This window comes from Rhinoraja longicauda, chromosome 11, assembly GCF_053455715.1.
Source record: "Rhinoraja longicauda isolate Sanriku21f chromosome 11, sRhiLon1.1, whole genome shotgun sequence".
Classification (NCBI taxonomy): Eukaryota; Metazoa; Chordata; class Chondrichthyes; order Rajiformes; family Arhynchobatidae; genus Rhinoraja; species Rhinoraja longicauda.
This window is the reverse complement of record NC_135963.1, coordinates 38,312,675-38,338,117: the sequence shown is the minus strand read 5'-3', so window position 1 is coordinate 38,338,117 and position 25,443 is coordinate 38,312,675. Positions and strand designations below refer to the sequence as shown.

Here is a 25,443-nt window from a genome sequence, read left to right as displayed (position 1 = left end):
AACACACCCCTTCCACTCCAGTCGTTTGAGGCACCTCCTCTTATCGATGGTGGGGAGGTCAGTACCAAAGATACTGACCTTTGGTAGGAGTAACAAGATAGACCACTCCGTTGAAATCGCCTATACTGAAGTGTAGTACGCAAAGGAGTGGAACGGCCTCCATTTTGGCATTAACACGATACTTACCCACTATCCTACAACCTGTAAAAACGTCATATTTAAATTCAACCGATAAGTTGGTCAAATAACAGGCACCTTCATGGTTTTTTTTTGTGATTTATGGATTTTTCAAATGTGAATATCTCATAACGACACATTTGTGGGTTAGCAGTACATTGCACCAACCCCTTCAATTTTACATCATTCAAAAAAACTTCATAAACAAGGATAACACTTTTTATTTCTGTCATTCATGGTAAGATTTACATCATTTTGTGTGCGAGATATACAGGGTTGCACTGTTTCGCATATCAGCTAACCAATGAAAAGATCAGGTCCTGATTTATACCAGCTCTTCACCTTCCCACACCTTGTCTGAAGAAGGGTCCCATCCTGAAACATCACCCATTGGTTTTCTCCAGAGATGCTGCCTGACCCAGTGATTTACTCCAACTGTGTCTATTGGAATTGGATTCATGCTTCTGTACCACGTCAGGCTGCATTGGTAATTTTAGTGGCTGTCAATGATTTTTAACTGATCAATTCACCAATTGAAATTTTCTTGGTTCTAAGTATTGTTAAGTTAGATAGAGCTCTTCATGATAGCAGAGTCATGGGGTATGGGGAGAGGGCAGGAACGGGGTACTGATTGTGAATGATCAGCCATGATCACATTGAATGGCTGTGCTGGCTCGAAGTGCCGAATGGCCTCCTCCTGCACCTATTGTCTGTTAAATGTCTTTTCAATTATATTGTGGAGACAGTAGAGTTCGACTGCAAATGCCTAATCTCTGCTTCCATGACTTTTTTAAAATAAAACAAGAAGAGATACAGTTCGTGGAGGTGAAATTAAAATTAACAGAAAGCAAAGAACAGTTCATTAAATATGATCAATTGGCCTGATACAGAGTGGATCTCTAGTGCAAATATTCAATCAGTAACATCCAATGTTTAAAGATCACGAAGCAGCAACTCGTCAAGAAAAAGTTATAAATGTTATCAACTTATCCAAGAAGTTGAACAAAAATAATTGTTTGCAATTTATATACGAAAATAATTGTTTGCAATTTATATACGAAGAAATGGCAGAGTTGTGAACACTGCCCAGTCCATCACGCACACAGTATGCTTACTAAGATGGCGCTGAAATTTACCCATGACCTACTGCGGTTTTCGGAGTCGAGTGGTCCATCGTGCTCCTCTAGTATCTTTGAACAGTGCCCGTGATGGGCTGGCAATATCCACCGATCTATCCCCCTTTTCAATGCCGCTGCCCAAACTATTTTAACGAAGGCTTAAGCCTATATTTGTTGGTTTGCTCTCTCGGCCAGTCAAAGGTGTTTTATTTGTACACGTCTGCAAAAGTTGTACAAGTTGTTCTGAGTCGATAAGCATTCGCTTGCCCCGAAGTGGAGGTGTGCGGAAGCACTTTGTGCCCTGCAGTCCGTCTCCAATACTAGTCCCTGCTGCTCTCACAGTGTCCCCACGCCCAATGTCGCCGGGTTGCAAACCAGCGGCGAATGTGCCCCCCCCCCCCCCCACCCGCCGATTGCTGGCGGCTTCATGTCGAGAAGAGCGAAAGTTGAATGAGTGCCCCCTGGAAGGACGGAGACAGCGCCTGTTGAAAGAATGGACGGACAGTGTGAACGTGGAGACCAGCAGCTGCGGGGTGAGGTGGACGCTGTTTGGGTGTTCAGTGAGTTTTCAAGGAGAACTCCAAGTTAGTGAAGGGAGTTCCCGAGTGAGTGCTGGCCAGTTAATATTGTCAAAGTCAGAAAACTATGTAGTTAAAATGCTAAATCTTAGAAACCCTACATTTATGCATATTTGCAAGGCTGCTATTTCATTTGCGACAGTAAAAAGAAGTGACGGTCTGCAAGCACCATCAAACTCCACCCGGCCAAGTTTGTGACTTCACTCAGAGTTTGAAAGGCGCTCCCTCCCAGCGTCTGCCTTGTTGAACACTGATCAAAGACCACTTTACTAGTTGCTTTCATCGTCTTCAATGTATCGGTCAGGAGGGCAGATGAAAGAAAAAGCCAACCAATACTTTAGTCTCGTCTGTAATTTGAGAAATTGGAATCATTTTGTAAACAGCTGGCTTGTTTAAATGTAGAAAATACATGCATACTGCGGGGTTTATACTTGTGAAAAGTCTGAGCTAACCAGTCGACACAAAAACATTTGTGTTGCACAATCTTGGATTTTTTTACTGCCTGGTATTTATGGCAAATATGTTCAATGTTAATCGCTCCATATTGAGACTTTTCTATAGATAAGCAAACCAGCATAGATCATAGATAAGCATAGAAGAGGAGCCATTTGTGCAATGAGTCTTCATCATCATATCATCATCATATATATACAGCCGGAAACAGGCCTTTTCGGCCCTCCAAGTCCGTGCCGCCCAGTGATCCCCGTACATTAACACTATCCTACACCCACTAGGGACAATTTTTACATTTACATTTACCCAGCCAATTAACCTACATACCTGTACGTCTTTGGAGTGTGGGAGGAAACCGAAGATCTCGGAGAAAACCCACGCAGGTCACGGGGAGAACGTACAAACTCCTTACAGTGCAGCACCCGTAGTCAGGATCGAACCTGAGTCTCCGGCGCTGCATTCGCTGTAAAGCAGCAACTCTACCGCTGCGCTACCGTGCCGCCCTGAGTCTTATGAAATAATAGTCATACTCCCCCACTCCCAGCTCTTGTTTGTAAATTCGGCAATTTAAACTGCCATTTAATCTCCTTAAATGTATCAATGGATTGTTATTTAGCAAAGGTGGGATGTAATAAACTCGGATACAGGGATAAAAATCTCTTCACCATCCCTCTTGGTTTTTGCCAGTGATTTAAAGTTAATGACCTCTGGTTGTCGGCTTGACCCTGTATCTGGGGCAGAACCATTTCCCTCTATTAAGCCATCTCGTAACTTTCTGTTTCAAGAAAAACAATTCTAACATTTCCAACCTACCTGTAATTGATGTTACTCAATCTTATTAAAGTACTTTTTTTCCTTAAGAATGTAGTAGGCTAGGGGATGATCTTATTGAAGTATACAAAATCAAGAGAAGCATAGCTCAGTTTTTTCCCCCAAAGTAGAGGATTCTAAAACTAGAGCATATGCACAAAGTCCAAAGATATACAGGTTTGTAGGTTAATTGGCATGATAAAATCGTAAATTGTTCCTAATCTGTGTAAGATAGTGTTAGTGTGCAGGGATTGTTAGTCATTGTGGACTCATTGTGCCAAAGAGCCCTGTTTCTGCACTGTATCTCTAAACTCTACTAAGGAAACTACAGAATCTGATACAATTCCGACTTTCAAAAGACATTTGAACAGAAGTATGGATGGAAAGGACGGAGGCATTTGAGCCCAATGGAGGCAAAAGGGATGAGCCAAGAATGCCAACTTAGTCGACAAGGACTAGGTGGGCTGAAGACCCTGGTTCCATACTGTGTCAGTCTCCGTCTCCTCTCCCACAACATCTACCTATGTGTTTGGAGGAGATGTAACACCTGTCCACTAACCTCTTCCCTTTGATTATTGATATATGCCTCAGCACTGACCTCTGTGGAGGTGGCAGCCAACCAGAAAAAGACCCCTTTATTGCCACTCTTTGCCTTCTGCCATCCAGCCAATCTGCTATCCATGGTAGTATCTTCCCTCTGACACCATGGGCCCTCATCTTCTTCAGCAGCCTCACATACGGCACCTCATCAAAGACCACCTGAAAATTCAGGAAAACCACATCCATTGACTCTGTCTATCCTGCTATTTACTTCCTCAAAGAATTCCAACAGGTTCATCGGACAAGATCTCCCTTTCACAAAACCATGTTGACTTCGGCCTATTTTATCATGTACTTCCAGAAACCTCATCTTTAAAAATGGATTCTAAAATCTCACCAACCACTGAAGTCAGGCTAACCGGCCTATAGTTTTCACTTTACTGCTTTGCTCCCTTCTTGAAGAACGGAGTAATATTTGCAATCTTCTAATCGCCTGGAAACACCCCTGACTGGTGATTCATGAATGGTCACAGCTTATGCCTCCACAATCTCTAAGCCACCTCTTTCTTTACTACTTACATTTGCAATGTCCTTTGGCTCTGCATTGATAAATCTGATCAATAAAGTGTACATTGTATTTTCTGCATATGCATCTGGGTCTGCATTATATTTTCAGCTATAAAGAGCCACAGTAGAACATAATAGGAACTCAATAAAGTCATTAGCAATTATTGATGGTAATTACTTAAATTATGAAATGGGAAGTACATATAAGGAAATATGTTTTTATTCTTCTGTCTAAAAATTAGATTTTGATGAACTGAACATTATTCTGTGCAGTAAATATAAGGCCCGTTTATGTATTGGTCTGTACTTTGGGACTCCAGTGTTCCCAAGGAGATGTAGAAACAAAGAAATGCAGATGCTGGTTTACAAAAGAAGATACCGAGTGCTGGAGTAACTCACCGGGTTAAGATGTATCTCAGGAGAGCATGGAAGGGTGACGTTTTGGGTCGGGATTCTTCTTAAGACTGATATCTGAAGAAGGATCCCAGCCTGAAATGTTGGCTATCCATGTCCTCCTGCGATGCTGTCCGACCCGTAAAGCTACTCCAGCACTCTGTGTCTTTTGCCAAGGAGATGTTTGCAGTTCATACTCACGAAACCACTTAATACAGAGAACAAGTCATATGCAACAACTGTTGCTCTTGTGTTTCTTTTGCCATCTATTTTAGAATTAGTTTTCCTTTTTGTTATTGAAATGTATTGGGTGTGGCAAGGTGGGGGAGGAGAGGAAAAGTCTAAAGTGTGGGTCATTGAATTTTTGCTTTAATTGCACAACTGAATAACATTTCCTGGATTGGATTTCACCTCACATTGTCCTGCTAGTTCTTGAGATTGCTGTAGGACTTTGGCCAGATGTTAAATATCCTATTTTCTAGTTAATCATTATTTTCAATTAGTTTGTAATACTCTGGACAGCAAGGTCTAATTTTTGAACAGCTCATGTATCTCTGCTGAGCAAAGTGCCTACAATTTGACCTGTTGGTTCCACGCCAGCTCTCTGGAGAAATTCCATAAGTTTCATTCCCTCTCTCCTTACTCCCTGAGGCTCATACTTTCTCTCAAATGCTCGTCTAGTTCTCGTCAATTCCTTTGCCACACCTATACACTCGTGATAATTCACAGTAGCTAATTCTACCAGCATGGCTTTTGGAAGTCGGAAGAAATCCATGTGACCATGGGGAGAATGTACAAACTCCACACAGACAGCACCATTGGTCAGGATTCAATCTGAGTCCCCAGTGCTCAGCAGCTCTACCTGCGGTGAAGTCTAGCAGCTCTACCTGATGTGCCACCTTTTGGTCTTGCTCCTTGCTGGCTTTAGTGTGCTTAATTTTATCGTAACAAAATACAAAATATCTATTTGGAGCCAATCAATTAGGCACCAGCTTCACAAGCATCTCAGGCATTTTATATTTCCCTGTTAAGTTTGGTAGCTATTCTGGAGCCACTATTCTATCGGAAGTCTATCTTCTCATTTGGAGACTGTGGCAAAATATATTATTCTGAGGTCTGAATCAATCTAATTCCAAAAGGATGCCTATTCATCCCCGATCTTTACTATCTCTAAGGACAATGTTTGCTAGAGAATGGGAAAACCAACTGACACATTGCTCCCACATGGAAATATGTACCCACTCAGTGCCTAAAGAAGCCAGTTTGTTCCCCATGATTAAAAAAATCTATATGTACTTTATCCTTTCGATTGTTATAAAGAGTATTATTTCAGACGTGGGTAACTTTTGGAAAGAAATTGATTGATGTTCTCTTTCTTCAAGAATCCTCAAGTGAAGAGTGGGGATACAGTGAGAAGCCCATGGAAAACCTGGAAGGGGAGCACGTGCCTGAGGAATCATTTGATCATGGTAAAGTGGTGAGAAAGTGTTTTGAGGAATGTGGTGCATGTGGGACAGAATGGATGTGGGACCAGTCAAGTTTCAAATCAAAAAACAAATTGCATGTGGATAGGGTCAGAACAGAGATGGAGCAATTTCTTTCGCCAGAGGGTGGTGAATCTGTGGAATTCATTGCCACAGACGGCTGTGGAGGCTGAGTCATTAGGTATTTTTAAAGTGGAAATTGATAGGTTCTTGATTAGTAAAGGTATCAAATGTTACGGGGAGAAGGCAGGAGAATGGGGTTGAGAGAGAAAAAGAAATCACCCACGATCACAGACTGGATGGGCTGTGGCCTAATTCTGCTCCTATGTGGGTTTAACAGCTGTAAATTCTGCTCCTATTATGGGTTTAACAACTGCAATAATTGTACCACCTGAATATGCACTGATGTTATGGATATTGGTAGGGAGTAGCGATTAAGAGGATTAGGAATACCCGACAGAGCCGAGTATGATTTGTATGTATTATGTTAAAAATGCACAATGATTACAGTAGGTAAATGGAGGTAGAGAATTTTGTTAGGCCTTGGAGATTTGTAATAACATGTTGCAGGCAAGTTACCTATTCTAAAGCAGTATGGAGAGCAGCTTGTTTAAAGTTTTATAATAATAAAGAATCCATGGCTCTGTGATGTCGACAATTCCAGCCCAGTGAGAGAGGAGCTTTCTCTCTGTCTCTTCCTTCAATGGCCATGTTGCTGGGGACTTGAACCAGGCCAACATGAAGACAGTTCTCCCTCATTACTACCAGCATGTGGACTTTGCAACCAGGGGAGTGAATACACTGAACCTAGTCTATACAAACATCAAGAAGGCATTCAAGGCAGTCCCCTGCCCCCACTGTGGCTCCTCAGCCCATCTCTCTGTGATGCTAATTCCTGCATACAGGCCCCTGCTCACCAGAGAAAAAACCACTGTAAAGCAGGTTAGGGTCTGGCCAGAGGGAGCTATGTCAGCATTACAGGACTGCTTTGAGTGCACTGACTGGGACATGTTCAAGACGGCTGCGGCTGACAATCAACACACCAACCTGGAGGAGCATGTGCGTCTGTGTCTGCACACATGGAAAAGTGCATCGAGGATGTCTGTGTCACCAAGAACATCACTATACGGGCCAACCAGAAGCCCTGGATGACCACCGAGATACGTGCAATGCTGAGAGCACGAAATGCGGCATTTATATCCGGCGACATCGTGGCACTCAGATCAGCAAGAGCCAACCTGAACCGAGTCATCAGGCTAGCAAAGCGTGCCCATGGTCAGGAAATCCAGAGTTTCTTTCATGACCCCATGAATACCAGGCGCATGTGGCAGGGAATCCAAACCATCACAGGCTATAAGACTGCTCCTCCACCCTGTGAAGACAGCACAGGTTTTCTCAATGAACTCAATAAATATTTTGGACGGTTCGAGGCACTCAACATTGCACCTGCGAGGAAAGCTATTCCTCACCATGATGAACAGGCACTCAGTCTCAACACAGCAGCTGTCCAGAGGCAGGCCCTGATAACATACCAGGCCGGGTGCTCAGGGAATGTGCTGATCAGCTGGCACATGTCCTCACTGACATCTTCAACACCTCGCTGAACCAGGCTATTGTCCCATCGTGCTTCAAGACTGCTACCATCATACCAGTGCCAAAAAAAAACACAAACACATGTCTCAACTATTACCGCCCTGTAGCACTCACTCCCACAATGATGAAGTGCTTCGAGAGGCTGGTCAAGGACCATATCATCTCCAGACTCCCCCTCACACTCGACCCGTTCCAGTTTGCTTACCGGCCAAACCGCTCCACAGAGGACGCCATATCCTCTGCACTCCACCTGAGCCTGGCACATCTGGAGGAGAAGCGCACAGATGTGCGAATGCTGTTCTTGGACTTCGGTTCAGCATTCAACACGATCATCCCTCAGCACTTGGTAAGCAAATTGGGTCCACTGGGCCTTAGCACCCCCTGTGTAACTGGCTACTGGACTTCCTCACTGACAGACCCCAGTCTGTGCGGGTTGGAAACAACATCTCCAACATCATCTCTCTGAACACCGGTTCCCCTCAGGGCTGTGTCCTGAGTCCACTGCTGTTTAACCTGATGACCCACGGCTGTTGTGCCAGGTTCAGTACAAACCACATCATGAAGTTTGCGGATGACACAACAGTGGTGGGCCTTATCCGGGACAACAATGAACTGGCTTGCAGGGAGGAGGTGAAACAATTGGTGGACTGGTGCAACACGAGTAATCTGGTCCTGAATGTTGCAAAAACAAAGGAGATCATCGTTGACTTCAGGTGAAAACGGCGCAGGCACACACCACTCCACATCAGTGACACTGCGGTGGAGGTAGTCAGGAGCACTAAGTTCCTGGGGGTGCAAATCACAGACAACATGACCTGGTCCCTAAACACTGCAGCTCTAGTCAAGAGAGCCCAGCAGCATTTGCACCTTCTGCGCCGGATGAGAAGAGCACACCTCCCCCATCCCATCCTCACCACTTTTTACAGGGGCACCATAGAGAGCAGACTGACCAACTGCATCTCTGTCTGGTCTGGGGACTGCAAAGTCTCAGACTGGAAGTCCGTGCAGAGAGTGGTGAGGATGGCTGAGAAAATCATCGGGACTTCACTTTCTTCCATCCAGGACATTGCGCACAAACGCTGCTTGTCCAAGGCCAAAAATATCATTAAAGACCCCACCCTTCTCCATCATGGACTGTTCACCCTGCTGCCCTCTGGTCAAAGGTACTGCAGCACACGGAGCAGAACAGCCAGGTTCTGCAATAGCTTCTTCCCTAGAGCCATCAGACTCTTGAATTCACAATGATCCGCTGTCATTATTTTATGTGCGGGTTATTTATTTATTTTTCTTTAATCAATTTTTATTATTTGGTGTTACATTGAAGCCAGTTGCAACGGAATTTCATTCAAATATGCACTCGTCTGTATAGTTTTGAATGACAATAAAGTTATATTCATTCATTCATTATTTGAAACCGATGTGGAGAGATAAAGAACAATGAATGAAAGAAATACAAAAAAGTAACGATGATAAAGGAAACAGGCCATTGTTAGCTGTTAATAGGTTGAAAATGAGAAGCTGGTGCGACTTGGGTGGGGGAGGGATAGAGAGAGGGAAAACCGGGGCTACCTGAAGAGAGAGAAATCAATATTCCTACCACTGGGCTGTAAGTTGCCCAAGCGAAATATGAGATGCTGTCCTCCAATTTCCTTTTAGACTGTTTAGTCTGTGTAGGAATGGGAAGGAGAAATTCTGCCTTTACACATAATCCTCTGAAATTTTCGCCACAACACATAATCCTCTGGCATTTCTGCCACCTCCAACAGAATCCCACCACTAGTGCCATTTTTGCATCTCCACCCCTTTCCACCTTCCGCAGAGGCCATTCTCTCCGTAACTCTCTGGTTAACTCATCCCTTCCCACCCAAACCACCCCCTCCCCAGGTACCTTCCCCTGCAACTGCAGAAGGTGCAACACCTGTCGCTATACCTGTCGCTATACCTCCTCCCTCGACTCTGTCCAGGGACCCCGACAGTCCTTTCAGGTTACGCAGAGGTTCACTTGCACCTCCTCCGACCTCATCTACTGTATCCGTTGTTCAAGATGTGGACTCTTATACATCGGCGAGACCAAACGCAGACTGGGCGATCGTTTCGCAGAGCACCTTTGCTCAGCCCGCCTGAACCTACCTGATCTTCTAGTTGCTAGATGCTTTAATTCTCCTTCCCATTCCTACACAGACCTTTCTGTCATCGGTCTCCTCCATTGTCAGAGTGAGGCTAAATGCAAATTGGAGGAACAGCATCTCATATTTCGCTTGGGCAGCTTACAGCCCAGAGGTATGAATATTGATTTCCCTCACTTCAGGTAACCCCGGCATTCGCTCTCTCTCTATCCCTCCCCCACCCAAGTCGCACTAGCTTCTCATTTTCACCCGACAAGCATAGAAAAAATAGGTGCAGAAGGCCATTCGGCCCTTTGAGCCAGCACCACCATTCATTGTGATCATGGCTGATCAGACACAATCAGTAACCTGTGCCTGCCTTTTCCCCATGTCCCTTGATTCCACTAGCCCCTAGAGCTCTATCTAACTCTTTTAAATTCATCCAGTGAATTGGCCTCCACTGCCTTCTGTGGCAGCGAATTCCACAAATTCAAAACTCTCTGGGTGAAAACGTTTCTTCTCACAGTTTTAAATGGCCTCCCCTTTATTCTTAGACTGTGGCCCCTAGTTCTGGACTCCCCCAACATTGGGAACATTTTTCCTGCATCTAGCTTGTCCAGTCCTTTTATAATTTTTTACGTCTCTATAAGATCCCCTCTCATCCTTCTAAACCAGTGAATACAAGCCCAGTTTTTCCAATCTTTCCTCGTATGACAGTTCCGCCATTCCAGGGATTAACCTCGTGAACCTACGCTGCACTGCCTCAATAGCAAGGATGTCCTTTGTCAAATTAGGAGACCAAACTGCACACAATACTCCAGATGTGTTCTCACCAGGGCCCTATACAACAGCTAACAATGGCCTGTTTCCTTTATCATCGTTACTTTTTTTGCATATCTTTCTTTCATTGTTCTTTATCTCACCACTTCACTGTCTATATCTCTCGTTTCCCTTATCTCTAACCAGACTGAAGAAGGGTCTTGACCCGAAAAGTCACCCATTCCTTCTCTCCAGAGATACTGCCTGTCCCACTGAGTTTCTCCAGTTTTTTGTGCCTATCTTCAATTTAAACCAGAGTCTGTAATCAATTTGATTCACTCTTGATTACAAAACGACTGAGAGTATTCCCTTCACTACACAGTAAAGGAAAGAGGTTCAGAGGGCATTCCTGTTGTATTACTGAAGACCTGCACCTCCTCTAAACTGTTCCAGTACAGTTGCAATACCAGTATCTACTTGACAATGTGGAAAGTTTCCCAGGTACGTCCTGTTCAAAGGAGCAGGACCCACTCTACCTAGCTAATTACCATCCAATTGGCCTATTCCCATACCTCAATAGAGTGATGGAAAGAGGTGTTGACAGTGTTTCAAGAGTCACTTGCTCACCAGTAACTTGCTCAGCACTAGACCTCGTATAGCCTTGGTCCAAAAGAACCTCCTAGGGCGGCACAGTGGTAGAGTTGCTGCCTTACAGCGCCAGTGACCTGGGTTCGATTGGTACGGAGTTTATTCATTCTCCCTGTGACCATGTGGGTTTTCTCCGGGTGCTCTGGTTGTCTCCCACACTCCAAAGATTTGCAGGTTTGTAGATTAATTGACTTCTGTAAATTGCCCCCAGTGTGTAGCATAGTGATAGCGTTTTGGGTGATCGCTGCTCGATGTGAACTTGGTTGGCCAAAGGCCATGTTTCCACGCTGTATCTCTAAGGTCTAAAGCAAAAGTCTAAAGTCTAACTTAATTCCATCGTTTGATTTAGATATCTTGATGTTTGGAATGATCACTGATCATTCTTAACGGTATATCTTTTTCCCTCAGAAGATATAAATGGAAAAGAGGTATCTGACGAGAAGCCTTTGGAAGATGCACAAGAATTGAACTGTTGTAACACTCCAAAAGAAATTGAAGCTGAAGAAGTGAATAAAGGTAAAACAGAGAAGATTTAAGGGCTGTTTTTTTTAGTTTCTTTGGTGATACACTGTTGGCCATTTAATCAAAAATACGGGTATGAATTCTGTACTTTCTGACTCTTCGCCAGGTGTCATGTAGTGCTCTTAGTTGAAGAATGTAGAGACATGTTTAATTCTGAGAGCTCTGTCAATCTCATTTGAAAACTAAGATTTGGGAGCGCAGCGAAAAAATTCTCACTTCTATTCATAGTCTTAATGTTCACTTTTACCAAGCAAATGATCAAGTTCTGTACGCTGTTGTTCAGTTGAAAGTGCTTGATTTGTGTCATGTTTGATGAAAGTAATCAGAGTGTGTTGGAGGTTATCCAATATTGGAAGACTTTAACAGATGATAATAGGAATTTCAGTCACACTGCAAGATCTCACCAAAGCCTGTTAATTGTTTTATGTTGTTTACACAATGTTGTTCAATGTCGATTATCATGAGGTTCAACGATATGGAGCATCATGTCACTGGCTTTACAAAGATGGGAGAACCTTCCAGAAGGACAACTATATCTGCAGTACTCCGCCAATCTGGCCTTTATGGTAGAGTGGCCAGACGGAAGCCACTCGTCAGTAAAAGGCACATGACAGCTCGCTTGGAGTTTGCCAAGACACCTAAAGGACTCTCAGACCATGAGAAACAAGATTCTCTGGTCTGATGAAACCAAGATTGAACTCCTTGGCCTGAATGCCAAGCGTCACGTCTGGAGAAAACCAGGCACCGCTCATCACCTGGCCAATACCATTACCTACGGTGAAGTATGGTGGTGGCAGCATCATGCTGTGGGGATGTTTTTCAGCGGCAGGACCTGGGAGACTAGTCAGGATCGAGGGAAAGATGAATGGAGCAAAGTACAGAGAGATCCTTGATGAAAACCTGCTCCAGATCGTTCTGGACCTCAGACTGGGGCGGAGGTTCACCTTCCAACAGGACAACGACCCTAAGCACACAGCCACGACAAAGCAGGAGTGGCTTAGTGATAAGTCTGTGAATGTCCTTGAGTGGCATAGCCAGAGGCTGGACTTGAACCCGATCGAACATCTCTTGAGGGACCTGAAAATAGCTGTGCATCGACGCACCCCATCCAACCTGACAGAGCTTGAGAGGATCTGCAGAGAAGAATGGGAGAAATTACCCAAATACAGGTGTGCCAAGCTTGTAGCGTCATACCCAAGAAGACTTGAGGTTGTAATTGCTGCCAAAGGTGTCTCACAAAGTACTGAGTAAAGGGTTTGAATATTTATGTAAATCTACCTGCTCCTGCTTCCCAATACCTCCTCTGGGATTGTCATAAATCATGCACAGAGATCCATGGTACAAAGAAAACCATGGACCCATAGCGGAAAGTGAAGATTTAGACTTTTTAGATTTAGAGATACAGCGCGGAAACAGGCCCTTCGGCCCACCGGGTCCGCGCTGCCCAGCGATCCCCGCACATTAACACTATCCTACACACCCTAGGGACAATTTTTACATGTGCCCAGCCAATTAACTTGCATACCTGTACGTCTTTGGAGTGTGGGAGGAAACCGAAGATCTCGGAGAAAACCCACGCAGGTCACGGGGAGAACGTACAAACTCCGTACAGTCGGCGCCCGTAGTCAGGATTGAACCCGAGTCTCCGGCGCTGCATTCGCTGTAAGGCAGCAACTCTACCGCTGCGCCACCGTGTCGCCCGGGAATAGATTGGAATAGTGAGAAATTACCAACTAGATTTTCTCTCTGCATTGGACAAAACAGATAGCTCATGTGCATTCATTCAAATCACACTCGCTGCACATTCTGTTTCTTGATGGAGGCCTTCCATATTCCCAATTCAAAAGTGTACATATAATTTGTCAACTATGGGAATGTTCCATCAGGATGGTGAGAATTTTCAGTTACATTGCTTGATCTCATCAAAACCTTCTGATCTATTTATATCCTATAGGATATAATGCACATATTATCAGATATAATACACATTTACTGCCTTTCTTTGTCGATTGCTATGTAGTTGCCCAGTTTAGTTTTGTAAATAGCACAAGTGAAGACCATAACATTGCTGATCACTGAAATATTAACATGGACAACTATTTCAGCAGTTTTGCTCTTGTTCTGGATGAATTCCAGTGCATCCGCAGGTAATCACTATCCTCTTTATTGGATTTCTGATTAACCTCAACAATAAATTCCGGTCAGCAACTCAAAGAAAACATGAATTTAAATTAAGATCATTAAAAAGAACCTTGCTGTTGTTTATATGCTAGTAAAGTCCCTCTGTTTCTAAACCTGCAACAAAAAAATCCTCAACCCAGGCTTCTACACGTATAACACTGGGCTTCAATTATAAGCTGAAAGAGTGATCTCACGGAACAGAGTCATGTTATATCAAAGTAGATGTCGTCAAATGTGCATCACGCGTATCTAAAAATACACGTGGCCACAAACTCCAATCTAGGCTGCATACTTTACACCATTGCCTGATTCATTCCTTGGATGGACCCAAATTGGAAATTATGAAATAACTCCCAGAGCAGTAATTTGGCTCAGGAAATTAAACATTGCTGCTCTCCCTGTCATGCAAAAGATTGCCTGGTATAGGCTCCAATATTACCATTTCAGACGTGGTCAATTACCCCACATTTTGATTAATACATGGCTTATATCAACAAATTTGTTTGAACATAACCACAACATGGCATAATGGTTAATACGGGTTTGCCAAAAAATGTATTCTGCCTTTACACCCAATATTTATACATAAAATTAGGTTATGTTCTTCTTTAGATTCCAGTCTGCAATCGTGTTTTGCAAAGATTAAGTTTTCATTATTTTCATGTGAATTTTTTACTATTTTCTGTTCCTTTCAGAACCCACCCCCGAAGACTGTAGTGACAAGAAACCAGCAGGAGACGTGGAAAGTTTACAATGTGACAAGAAGCCAAATCAAACGCAGGATGAAAGCGAAAATAGAGGTAAAATGGAGAGAAGTTGCAGAGTAGATTTCTGAGTTTTATTCATTCACAAAATGCTGGAGTAACTCAGCAGGTCAGGCAGCATCTCGGGAGAGAAGGAATGGGGATACGCGTGATGCACACTCTGAGTTTTATTCCCTGTGCTGGACCTGTTATGGACCTGTGCTCACACCCACCCATTTCTCATTTAATCCAAACTACTTGTGTATGGAGCCTATACTTTCTGATTATGCACCATTCAGTCGGCACAGCTCTCGCTGGAGGGAATTAGACACACATTTGGCTTCTCATATTAACCAACAGTAAAGTTTTACATGCTCTTTCTTTATCAGGTGTCATTCAATTTCCACAATGAAAGAATGTGAGACAGAATTTACAGTGGAATCCGAGACGTGCTCAGACTATATTGAAGATTAGCAAATATTGGAAAAGTTTCAACAGAGCGAATTTTCAGTCAGATTCTGATTTTATCATAAGCTGTTAGCTTGTCAATATAAGTGCTGCATACTTAGCTTCAGTACTCCTTTTGTTCAAGCCAGTCCAGTATTAACACATCACAGCACATGCTTTCCTTGCAGTATTAAAGTTTGCCAGCCATCTCCTAGTTTCTGCTTCTCTAAAGTCCTCTCAATAGAACATCTCAGATTCTGTTGATTGCTCTCAGTTTTGAGCCACATGACCTTCCTAAAATCAGAAGAGATCCTAAATTAGATTCACCTTTGAGAAAATCATGTCAATTGTTATTTATTAGTCAGTGAAGAGTCGAACTATCACCCTAAAGTCATAGAACCCTTCCGACAATCAATTAAAACTTTCCCAGACTGTCCTGACGAACAATGGAAATAGGGGAAAGTAACTATCTGAAATAAGAACACAAAATGGTGGAATTGTTCTTATTTCAGATTGATTCGTAGGACTGGCTGTTACAATCCCTGAAGTAGTGCAAAACGTCAGGGATTGTAACAGCCAGTCCTACTAATCAATCTGAAATAAGCACAAAAAATGGTGGAAGCATTCAGACAGGCAGCATGTAGAAATATAAAGTTACATTTCAAGTCAAAGATCCTTTGTGGGAACTAGAAATGAGAGTTTGCTTTAATTTATGAGAGGTTGGGGAAAAAGGAATATCTCTTAAGAGGTGAGGCCAGGATTGCTGTGAGAATAATCTGCAAGTGAGGTCAAAGATTAATGCAGGTAGTTAAAGAGAGAGAGAGAATCTGAACAAGGAAATATAAACGTTAAGAAATCGAGGTCATTGGAGAACATGAACACAGAGGAATGCAAATGTTGTGAAATCAGAGCTCGAGGATATGCCTGATGGGTCATGTTGTGCGAATGGAGAGAGGAAAACAGGCAATATAACAAATGGATGGCCAGCTCTGATACAGGCAGCGAAAACAAGTTGTGGTGCTGTTCCTCAATTTCACATTCAGCCTTGTTCAAACAGTGCATCAAACTTGAGACAGGTTAGAGTGAGAGTAGGATGGAGTATTGCAATCTAGTTATGTGAGAGGGTCTCCAACCTGAAATGATAACTCAATTTCTGTCTACTTACAGGCTGCCTGACTTGCTGTTACCAGTATTTAATTTTAGATTTCCATCTTCTTCTGCTATTAATTTTCAGTTGTGAAAAGCCTCCTTGGCCAACACTACCAGCAACATTTAAACCCCATGCTCAATTGGGAATTCTTGCCTTTTATTCATTGCCTTCTCATGTTATCAAACTATTAATCAGATTCTGCTACACTGAATTATCTCATTGAAGGTGCATAATATGAAACCAGCATTGATTACGTCAGTTTGCTTTTGATGAGGGGGGTATGGGGAGAAGGCAGGAACGAGGTACTGATTGTGAATGATCAGCCATGATCACATTGAATGGCGGTGCTGGCTCGAAGGACCGATTGGCCTATTCCTGCACCTATTGTCTATTTCTCTTGTCTATTGATGGTCAGCAAAAGTTTCAGGATTTCCTAAACTGATTATTGGGATTGTTGAACGCTTAGGTCATTGGACATGACAGTGATCTTTCCTAACTTTATGTTATGTTCTTTGCAGATTGCATCTGTGAAAACCATGAACAGGAGGCAAAGGAAAATATGCAAGATCCACAGAGCACAATGCATCATGAATCTGATGAGGAAAATCACTCTGATAATGGTGAGTAAGTGCCAATTTTGCTTTTAGGTATTTCTCTGTTTTGGACAGAGTGGACATAGTTCATTTACATTCATTTTTATTTCAATCTAATTCCCTAAGTGAATTGTCCACTGACCAAAATCCATGCATTCTTCCCACGGTAAGAACGTAGTCACAAATCTCTCTAAATATCCCACAATGAAGGGATGGAAGAGTAGAGGTGTCATCCTGTACCTCTGCCCTGCAGGTCTCCATGCAGTTCCTATGTTACCAGCTATCGGTTCTACTTTAATACATAAATTCTTTGAATAAGATCTGTGGGTAAGGATCATTTGTTTGTTGGACTTTGTAATTGATGTGTGTATTACCACAGAAATACCCATTGGAAACCTGGGAACTGAACTTTTCAAGTTGAAAGAATTTTTAGAAGGGCCATTACAAAAAGAGTGCTGATTTTGGAGCAATAAATGTGGGATTAAAACATGGGATGACAATGCAGACGATGGAGGGAGAGGGATTGAAAGAATTGGACTTGCCAAATGGTGGCAGGTTTGATTTCTTGTTTGTATTGAAAGTTTAGAGTCAGATTTTTCCCAACTGGAGCAGTATGGGAGCGCTCAGCTCATGCAAGGAAGATTGGTCCTGTGCTAAACACAAGCTGTCGCTGCATCAGTGGATGCATGAAACCTACCAAGACTGACAACATCACCGACTCTCTGGCATTGCACCTCCTGGAATCAGAAGAGCTGTAGCCAGTCAAAACGAACGCCTCAGACAATCAGAGGATGAAAGACACCCCCTACATGACCACCCTTTACTATCTCAGCGTTTGAAATCACGCAGAAGTTTCCTCTCTTCTGTCCATCCCCTGGACTGCAGGGCATCGTCCAGAAGGCGTAAACTCTGGGAAGAGAGACTAGAGAAATTTCCGGAAGACATTCCCATGGAAATCGATCCCTCTGAGAAACTCCCACCAGGTTCCGACCAACCCTGAATAACGTGGCGCAGTCTCAACAGACTGCTTGCTGACAGGCATGGGGAGGAGCAAATCGAACATGCTGAAGTGGGGATATACTGGAGATGCGGCAGACTGCGAGTGCGGACGGGGCCTCCAGACTATGGAACATCTCCTGAGCTGTGACATACTGCATGACACATGCACTGTAAAGGATCTTGCAGAGGCCAACGATGTGGCCTCGCTTTTGGCAAACAGTTGTGTGATGACAAATAAATAAACTGGAGCACTGCGACTCTTTGTCTGTTCTTCCCAGAGAAGGATCTACTACCAACCAATATAACCGCTCTACTCTTCTAAACCTCTTTTCTCCCTTTTGCTCTATCTATGATACTTGAATTTGAACTGATTGTATCTATGTTTGGTGTATCTATTTATATATGGTATTTCTGATCAGTTTGGATACGTGTGACATTAATGAAGCTAAACCAAATTTGTAGAGCTATGAAATATTCAGAGCACTTGAAGATTGTTATGAAAAGAGAAGACCATTGTTTCGAAATTATGGTAAACATACCAATCTTCCCTCACTGTTAAGGAATACTTTAAGAGCAGGCCTCTTCCTTATGAGCAATTAGCGATGGACAATGAATGCAAGTTTTGTAGTACTGCCTCTGGTGCTCTTTATTTTCTATTTACATTTTTATATTTGCACATCATAATCTAATTAACATTCACGTAATTTATCTGAAAGCACTTGATCAGATTACAACATCAGGGTTTTTTAATATGTGAGTCTGTACACAATATGAGGATTAGCTAACTGTTTGATTGGAATTAATCATTTTGTTAATTTCATCCATTTCATTCAGAATATCCAAATGAAAAATTGGGACATGGCGAGATTTCAATGGGAAGTGTGCGGAACTCACAGATAAATGAAGATGTCAACAAACGTCAGTCTGATCAAGGTAAATGTAATATGGAAATGAATCTGTTCTTGAAGAAGATTTGGATGGATTTGATGTCTTATTTACCAAATTTCAAGTTAGAACTATAGCATAAAAGAAGTTGAAAGGGAGGCAGATGGCAGTACTTTATGAAACAATAGGACAGGGATTGTTGCACAGCTGAATCTATACCTCAAACCCACTTCATTGTGGGTTGGCCTTAATCTGGCTTCTGATTTAGCTCCGATATTAAAGATGCGTAATAAATGCGAGCCTTGCCAGTGAAACGTCAATGATAAAATCAAGAAAGATATGTCTTGTTATATGGAAAGGGCATTGCAGACTGATTAGAATAGATAAAGCCAACCATAATGAGAAACAAGTTTATATTGTACTGGCAGCAGAAGTTTTCAATTAGCTAACATCCACTTATCACTCCTTCCAGTATCAGATTACAAAACCTTTCTTGCCCACCTATCGCAAGACCTGGTCAACATCCGAGCCTGAGCACAGAAGTTAGGAATAACAGTAGTACAATATCAATGCCAAGCATTCACCAAAAGAGAACCTTTACTGGATTAGACACAGAATATTCTACCCTCAAGAGCAGGCATTTGTGGTCCATTTGTTTTTCGAAGCCTTTCTGTCGCCCACGATTTAAAAGTCAAGAGTGTGAGGAAACATTCTCCTTTCCTTTGGATGGGTGAAGTTTAACAACACTCGAGAAACTCAGCACCATCCCAAACAAAATGGCCTATTCGATGAGCAGGCCGTGCACACCATCTGCTCAACAACTTTTTCGTGTGAACCATTTATAAGATGCACTGCAGCAACTTGCCATGGTTGCTACCAGCTCAACAGACAAAGGTAATAGATGCACATTGACACCACTGCCTGCCAGGTACCTTAGTCATGTACCATCGTGACTTGGAGATACAGTGTGGTTCTTTCATCACCACTAAAGCAAATTCCTGGAACTTCCTACTGAAGAATACTTTGGAAGTCCTCCAGAATACACCATGCTGTCAAGGAGGAATGGAATGGCACGTTCTTAAAGACATATGGGATGTCCAATGAATACAGCTCTGACTTGATTTCCCATAAACAATTCCATTGTACCATGCTAAATATGCATTCCTTTTTCCTGTGGTTCACTGGCTGTAGTGGATAGCATCTACCAAATATATTGTATTTCTTTGACATCCCCTCCAATACTCACAACCCGGAAAGGCAAGGGCAAAAGACACAAGGGAGTAGCTTACAAATTCCTCTCAATGTGGCAGCTTCTCAAGAATTGAAAAATAAATCACTGTTGTCATCACAGGGTATAAATACTGGAATGCTCTAGGCAATAGGATGTGGGAAAGCTTCCATTAAATGCACTGCAGGTGTCCACAGACAGCTTATTACCATATTACTTATTACCAATATTACCATCTGCTGCAACCGCAGGAGATGCAACACCTGTCCCTTTACCTTCCCCCCTCAACTCCATCCAAGGACCCAAACATGCACCTCCTCCAACCTCATCTATTGCATCCGCTGCTCTAGATGTCAACTTCTTTACATCGGCGAAACCAAACGCAGGCTCGGCGATCGCTTCGCTCAACACCTGCGCTCAGTCTGCCTTAACCAACATGATCTCCCGGTGGCTGAGCACTTCAACTCCCCCTCCCATTCCCAGTCTGACCTTTCTGTCATGGGCCTCCTCCAGTGCCATAGTGAGTCCCACCGGAAATTGGAGGAACAGCACCTCATATTTCGCCTGGGCAGCTTGCAGCCCAGTGGTATGAACATTGACTTCTCCAACTTTAGATAGTTCCTTTGTCCCTCTCTTCCTCTCCCCCTTCCCAGATCTCCCACTGTCTTCCTGTCTCCACCTAGATCCTTCCTTTGTCCCGCCCCCTGACATCAGTCTGAAGGGTCTCGACCCGAAACGTCACCCATTCCTTCTCTCCTGAGATGCTGCCTGACCTGCTGAGTTACTCCAGCATTTTGTGAATAAATACCATATTTACAAGGGTAATTAGAGATGCAAAATAAATTCTGATCTTCTCTAGCATACCATTAACTCATACAAAATGAGTTTGTTTGGGAAATCAGGGAGAAAGGCCAAAATGGTTGTGCTGTTGCATTTAAATGAGAAAGCCAGCTGAAGCATAATTGCTGTCAGAACACAGAACTATACAGCACAGGGACGATTGTGTCAAACATTATGCCAAGTTAAACAGCTTTCATCTGCCTGTATATGATCCATATCTATCTATTCCTTGCATTTCCATGTGCCTATCTAAAAGCCTCTTAAACGCTACTATAGTATCTGCCTCTACCACCACTCCTGGCAATGCCTTCCAGGCCCTCGCCACTCAGTCTGAAAAAAGACAACTTGCCCCGCATGTCTCCATTGGTCTTTTCCCCCTCTCACCCTCTAGTGTTGGACATTTCCACCCTGGGAAAAAGGTTCTGACTATCTGTCCTAGAAAACATGAGGTGAATGGGATGTTTCAATGCTCAGAAATCTTTGTAATCTCCAGCATAATATTTTAATATTCATTCGAGTTGGCCACTTTGTTGGAATATTTCTTGTGATTTGCAACATATTGTCAACCTCACAAACTTTGTGTGCAATGTGATTTGTAGCCCTTGTGTAACATTCTGAACATCTTATATTGATGAAGGATTTATTAATATTACTTAGCTGTTTTAAATATTTTTCTACTTTACTGTTGAATTTGCTCTTTATTATACAATTTGCTGTTTTATCATTTGCAACTTCCCATTATCTTTCAAGTTGTTACTGTTGTGTGAATATTAACCCTGGTACCTGGATATCTTGTTGAATAATTTTCTTTTCTCCAAAGGGAAACAGTCCGATCTTGGTTTTCTCTGGATAGGAATCCTGTTGATACCTCTGTTCGCCTACCTTTGGTTGAATTTTCAGATCAATCAAGAGTCTGAAGTTGAAAAAGTACTCAACATATTCTTGCAGAATTTTGAAAAGGTGCAGAGAGGTTTTCCAAATCAGGATGAACAGCTATGGAAAAGAAGTAGGATCCTGTTGCAGAAACAAGTGAACAAGACTGTGCACTCTGAACCAGCCATCCTAATGTTTGCAGCTGCTTGGGATGCAGAGGAGACTGTGCGTTGCCTCACAAGTAGGATTGCTGGAGCTTATGCCACGGCCTTCAGCTCCAGGATATTGGAAATTGATGGAAATGGTAAAAGATTTCTAAACAGCGATGAAGTCAAGCTTGATCTCGATAATCAGTTGTCATCAGGATTCAGAGAAGGCAGAAAGTCAGCCATTGTTCATCAATTCCAGGAGCTTCCACCTGCTTCTACACTTCTGTTTTATAAGTACTGTGATCACGAAAATGCAGCCTTTAAGGATGTTTCTTTATTAATCACGGTTTTAATCGATGAGCCCAAACTAGATCCAGACTTGAGCCTTGATGCTCTGGAAGAGATGGTTTACAATTTTCTTGTAATGAAGTTCAATGTCTCCAGTAACAGTGCACAGTACAACATCCTGGACTCAGACAAATTCAGTGGGTTGTGGAGTCGTATAGCACATGCCATTTTGCCTGTTCGGCCTGAAAGGGAAATTGAAGAAAATGGCTGTGGATACGCAAAAATGGCCCGAGAAAATTTTTAATGAATCGACTGAGTTTGACCCGTGAGACAAAGTATATGCTCAGGGCACTAATGAGTAGGATATTCAGTTTGTAAATAGCATATCTAATCAATTCCAATCTCATGAATTTTGTAATGTCTCACCTAAAACCAGTGTATTTTTGATAGATGACTGGTTCACTATGTCAATCTTTACTCTATTGGGCTTCACGCATCAGGCATTAAAGTTTGAGTCTTTATCATATGTAAATCAATGAACCTCTAAAGATTATTTTTGAAGCTTGAATGTTTTCTGGATTTTTCTGTACTAACTTACATAGAATTATGATACACAGATTGGCTATTACAAGTTGAACCAGAATAAATAAATAAATTGACTTGTGAAGCAGAATTATTATTAAACTTGTTAACTGTTTTGTTTCCAAAGAAATGTTGATTTAATGAATCATTTGGTTCAGGAATAATGATATTTACATTTGACAGTGACTTGGGTGGCATTCACATCAACCAACATGCTGAACTGTTGCACCATTTGTTTGGGACAGCTAATCTGGATGAAATATCTTGTGAATGGAAATAATACCTAAGTGTAGCAGAGGATGCTATTCTTGATGAGGACTAGGTGCAATGATGGTGAACAGTGGATGGTATTACGAATGCATCTTATTTATGGCACACTTCATCTACAATCTGTAATACTGACTTTTGATGTCGTTGAAAAACAAATCCATTGTATTGTTTCACATAAAAGAGAATGTCATTTTTTTCATGCAGAAGGACCTCTTTGCTCCTATACTCAACTCCTCTTATTATGAAGGCCAACATTCCATTGGCTTTCTTCACTGCCTGCTGTACCTGCATGCTTCCTTTCAGTGACTGATGCACTAGGACACCCAGATCTCGTTGTACATCCCCTTTTCCTAACATGACACCATTCAGATAATAATCTGCCTTCCTATTCTTACCACCAAAGTGGATAACCTCACACTTATCCACATTAAACTGCATCTGCCATGCATCCGCCCACTCACACAACCTGTCCAAATCACCCTGCAACCCATAGCATCTTCCTCACAGTTCACACTACCACCCAGCTTTGTATCATCTGCAAATTTGCTAATGGTACTTTTAATCCCTTCATCCAAGTCATTCATGTATATTGTAAATAACTGCAGTCCCAGCACCGAGCCTTGCGGTACCCCACTTGTCACTGCCTGCCATTCTGAAAGGGACCCATTTATCCCCACTCTTTGCTTTCTGTCTGCCAACCAATTTTCTATCCATGTCAGTACCCTACCCCCAATACCATGTGCTCTAATTTTGCCCACTAATGTATGTGGGACCTTATCGAAGGCTTTCTGAAAGTCGAGGTACACCACATCCACCGGCTCTCCCTGTCAATTTTCCTAGTTACATCCTCAAAAAATTCCAGATTAGTCAAGCATGATTTCCCCTTCGTAAATCCATGCTGGCTCGGAACGATCCTGTTACTGCTATCCAAATGCTTCGCAATTTCGTCTTTTATAATTGACTCCAGCATCTTCCCCACCACTAATGTCAGACTAACTGGTCTATACTTTCCCGTTTTCTCTCTCCCTCCTTTCTTAAAAAGTGGGATAACATTAGCTACCAATCCGTCAGAGGATGCCACAAGAATTGATCCTGAATCTATAGAACATTGGAAAATGATCACCAATGAGTCCACAATTTCTAGAGCCACCTCCTTAAGTACCCTGGGATGCAGACCATCAGGCCCTGGGGATTTATCAGCCTTCAGTCCCATCAGTCTACCCAACACACTTTCCTGCCTAATGTGAATCTCCTTCAGTTCCACCGTCACTCGAGGATCTCTGGCCACTAGAACATCTGGGAGATTGTTTGTATCTTCCTTAGTGATCCAAAGTACCGGTTCAATTCGTCTGCTGTACTATAAGACATGTACACTGTGTGCATGTTGCATGTATAATAATGTGTGCTGTAATGTGTGTGAAAGGACAAAGACAATTAACTGCTAAATGTAATCTATTTAATGAAACAAACTACAATTTAAAAAAAAAAGAAAACGAAAAAGTCTGAAACTTCTCAAGTTGGTAGTCCGTTTACAGTAGTTTAAAATCCCCACTTCTCATGTCTGCAACAATTCCAATACTGTCCATGTATACAATAACAAAAGGATTGTCAGATTCTTTTGATTTGTACCGCAATTGCAATTTACCAGTTGCCATTTGCTTGACACATTCTCCTAACCACCAAATGTCTCCTTTCTCCTCCCTCCACAGGTGAGAAAACTGTCTCCCAACCAGACTAGTGGGGTCATCAACGAGCATCTCAAGTGGGGTCTTTGTTGATGTTTCTTGGACTTTGGCCATGAGAGTTTCAAGATTTGATTTTAGTTTAGCGTGTGCGGCTTTCTATTTGAAGAAAATGAGTAGAGTTCCTGTGGGGCTTTCTGCTGTATAATCTTTCTTATGTTGATTTGTGTTTTTAATGCAGCAGTTTGCTGTGCTTTTGGTTTTCCACTGAGGTTATTATACATTTCTTCTCTAGTCTTCCACAGTCCACCTAGTTGTGGTAACTCCTCCAGCATTGCTTCTATGCCCGCCCGCTGACCTTCTGTCTTCCTTTCCCACTCTTCTTTTTTTTGAACGAGTTGCTGTCGTTTTTCCTGTTCTATTTCTCTCTCTCTTTGCCTGTCTTCTTTCACAGCTCTCCTAGTCTCTACTCGTGCCCTTTCCAGTAGATCCTCTTTATCATACAGGTTACCCAACCACCGCTCAGTGTCATTATTTTGATATATTATTTTACCCTCCCCATACGCTACCTTTGAATTTGGTGCTCCTCTTAGTTCATGGTCAAACTGACCAAACACTCGTTCTCCACTGATGTTGTTTCCTGTGCACAACTCTGCATTCTCAAGAAGTTCCTCTGATGGTTGGTGGTGGATTCCTCCAGGTAGCTGGTCTGCAAGCTGGCGTGTGCAATCCTCCTGGATGCTTGTCAGCAGGACTTTCAGAAGTTGCGCCGTATCTTTATCGAAA

At 42.6% G+C, this 25,443-nt stretch overlaps 1 protein-coding gene across 2 annotated transcripts; it reads left to right on the top strand.

Annotated features, from left to right (window-relative positions):
• The first annotated feature begins 1,629 nt into the window (after nt 1–1,629).
• Nucleotides 1,630–22,760, top strand: LOC144598115 (torsin-1A-interacting protein 2-like). 2 transcript variants are annotated; one of them, XM_078408004.1, is made up of 7 exons: nt 1,630–1,828; nt 6,019–6,105; nt 11,637–11,741; nt 14,624–14,728; nt 16,787–16,888; nt 18,695–18,793; nt 21,634–22,760. In XM_078408004.1, exons 1-7 carry the CDS (start codon nt 1,789–1,791, stop codon nt 22,425–22,427), a joined length of 1,332 nt encoding a protein of 443 aa, XP_078264130.1. In that variant the 5' UTR covers nt 1,630–1,788; the 3' UTR covers nt 22,428–22,760. The 2 variants fall into 2 exon arrangements, with proteins under 2 accessions (XP_078264130.1, XP_078264129.1); XM_078408003.1 differs by having other exon boundaries at nt 1,681–1,828; nt 11,634–11,741.
• The last annotated feature ends 2,683 nt before the right edge of the window (nt 22,761–25,443 follow it).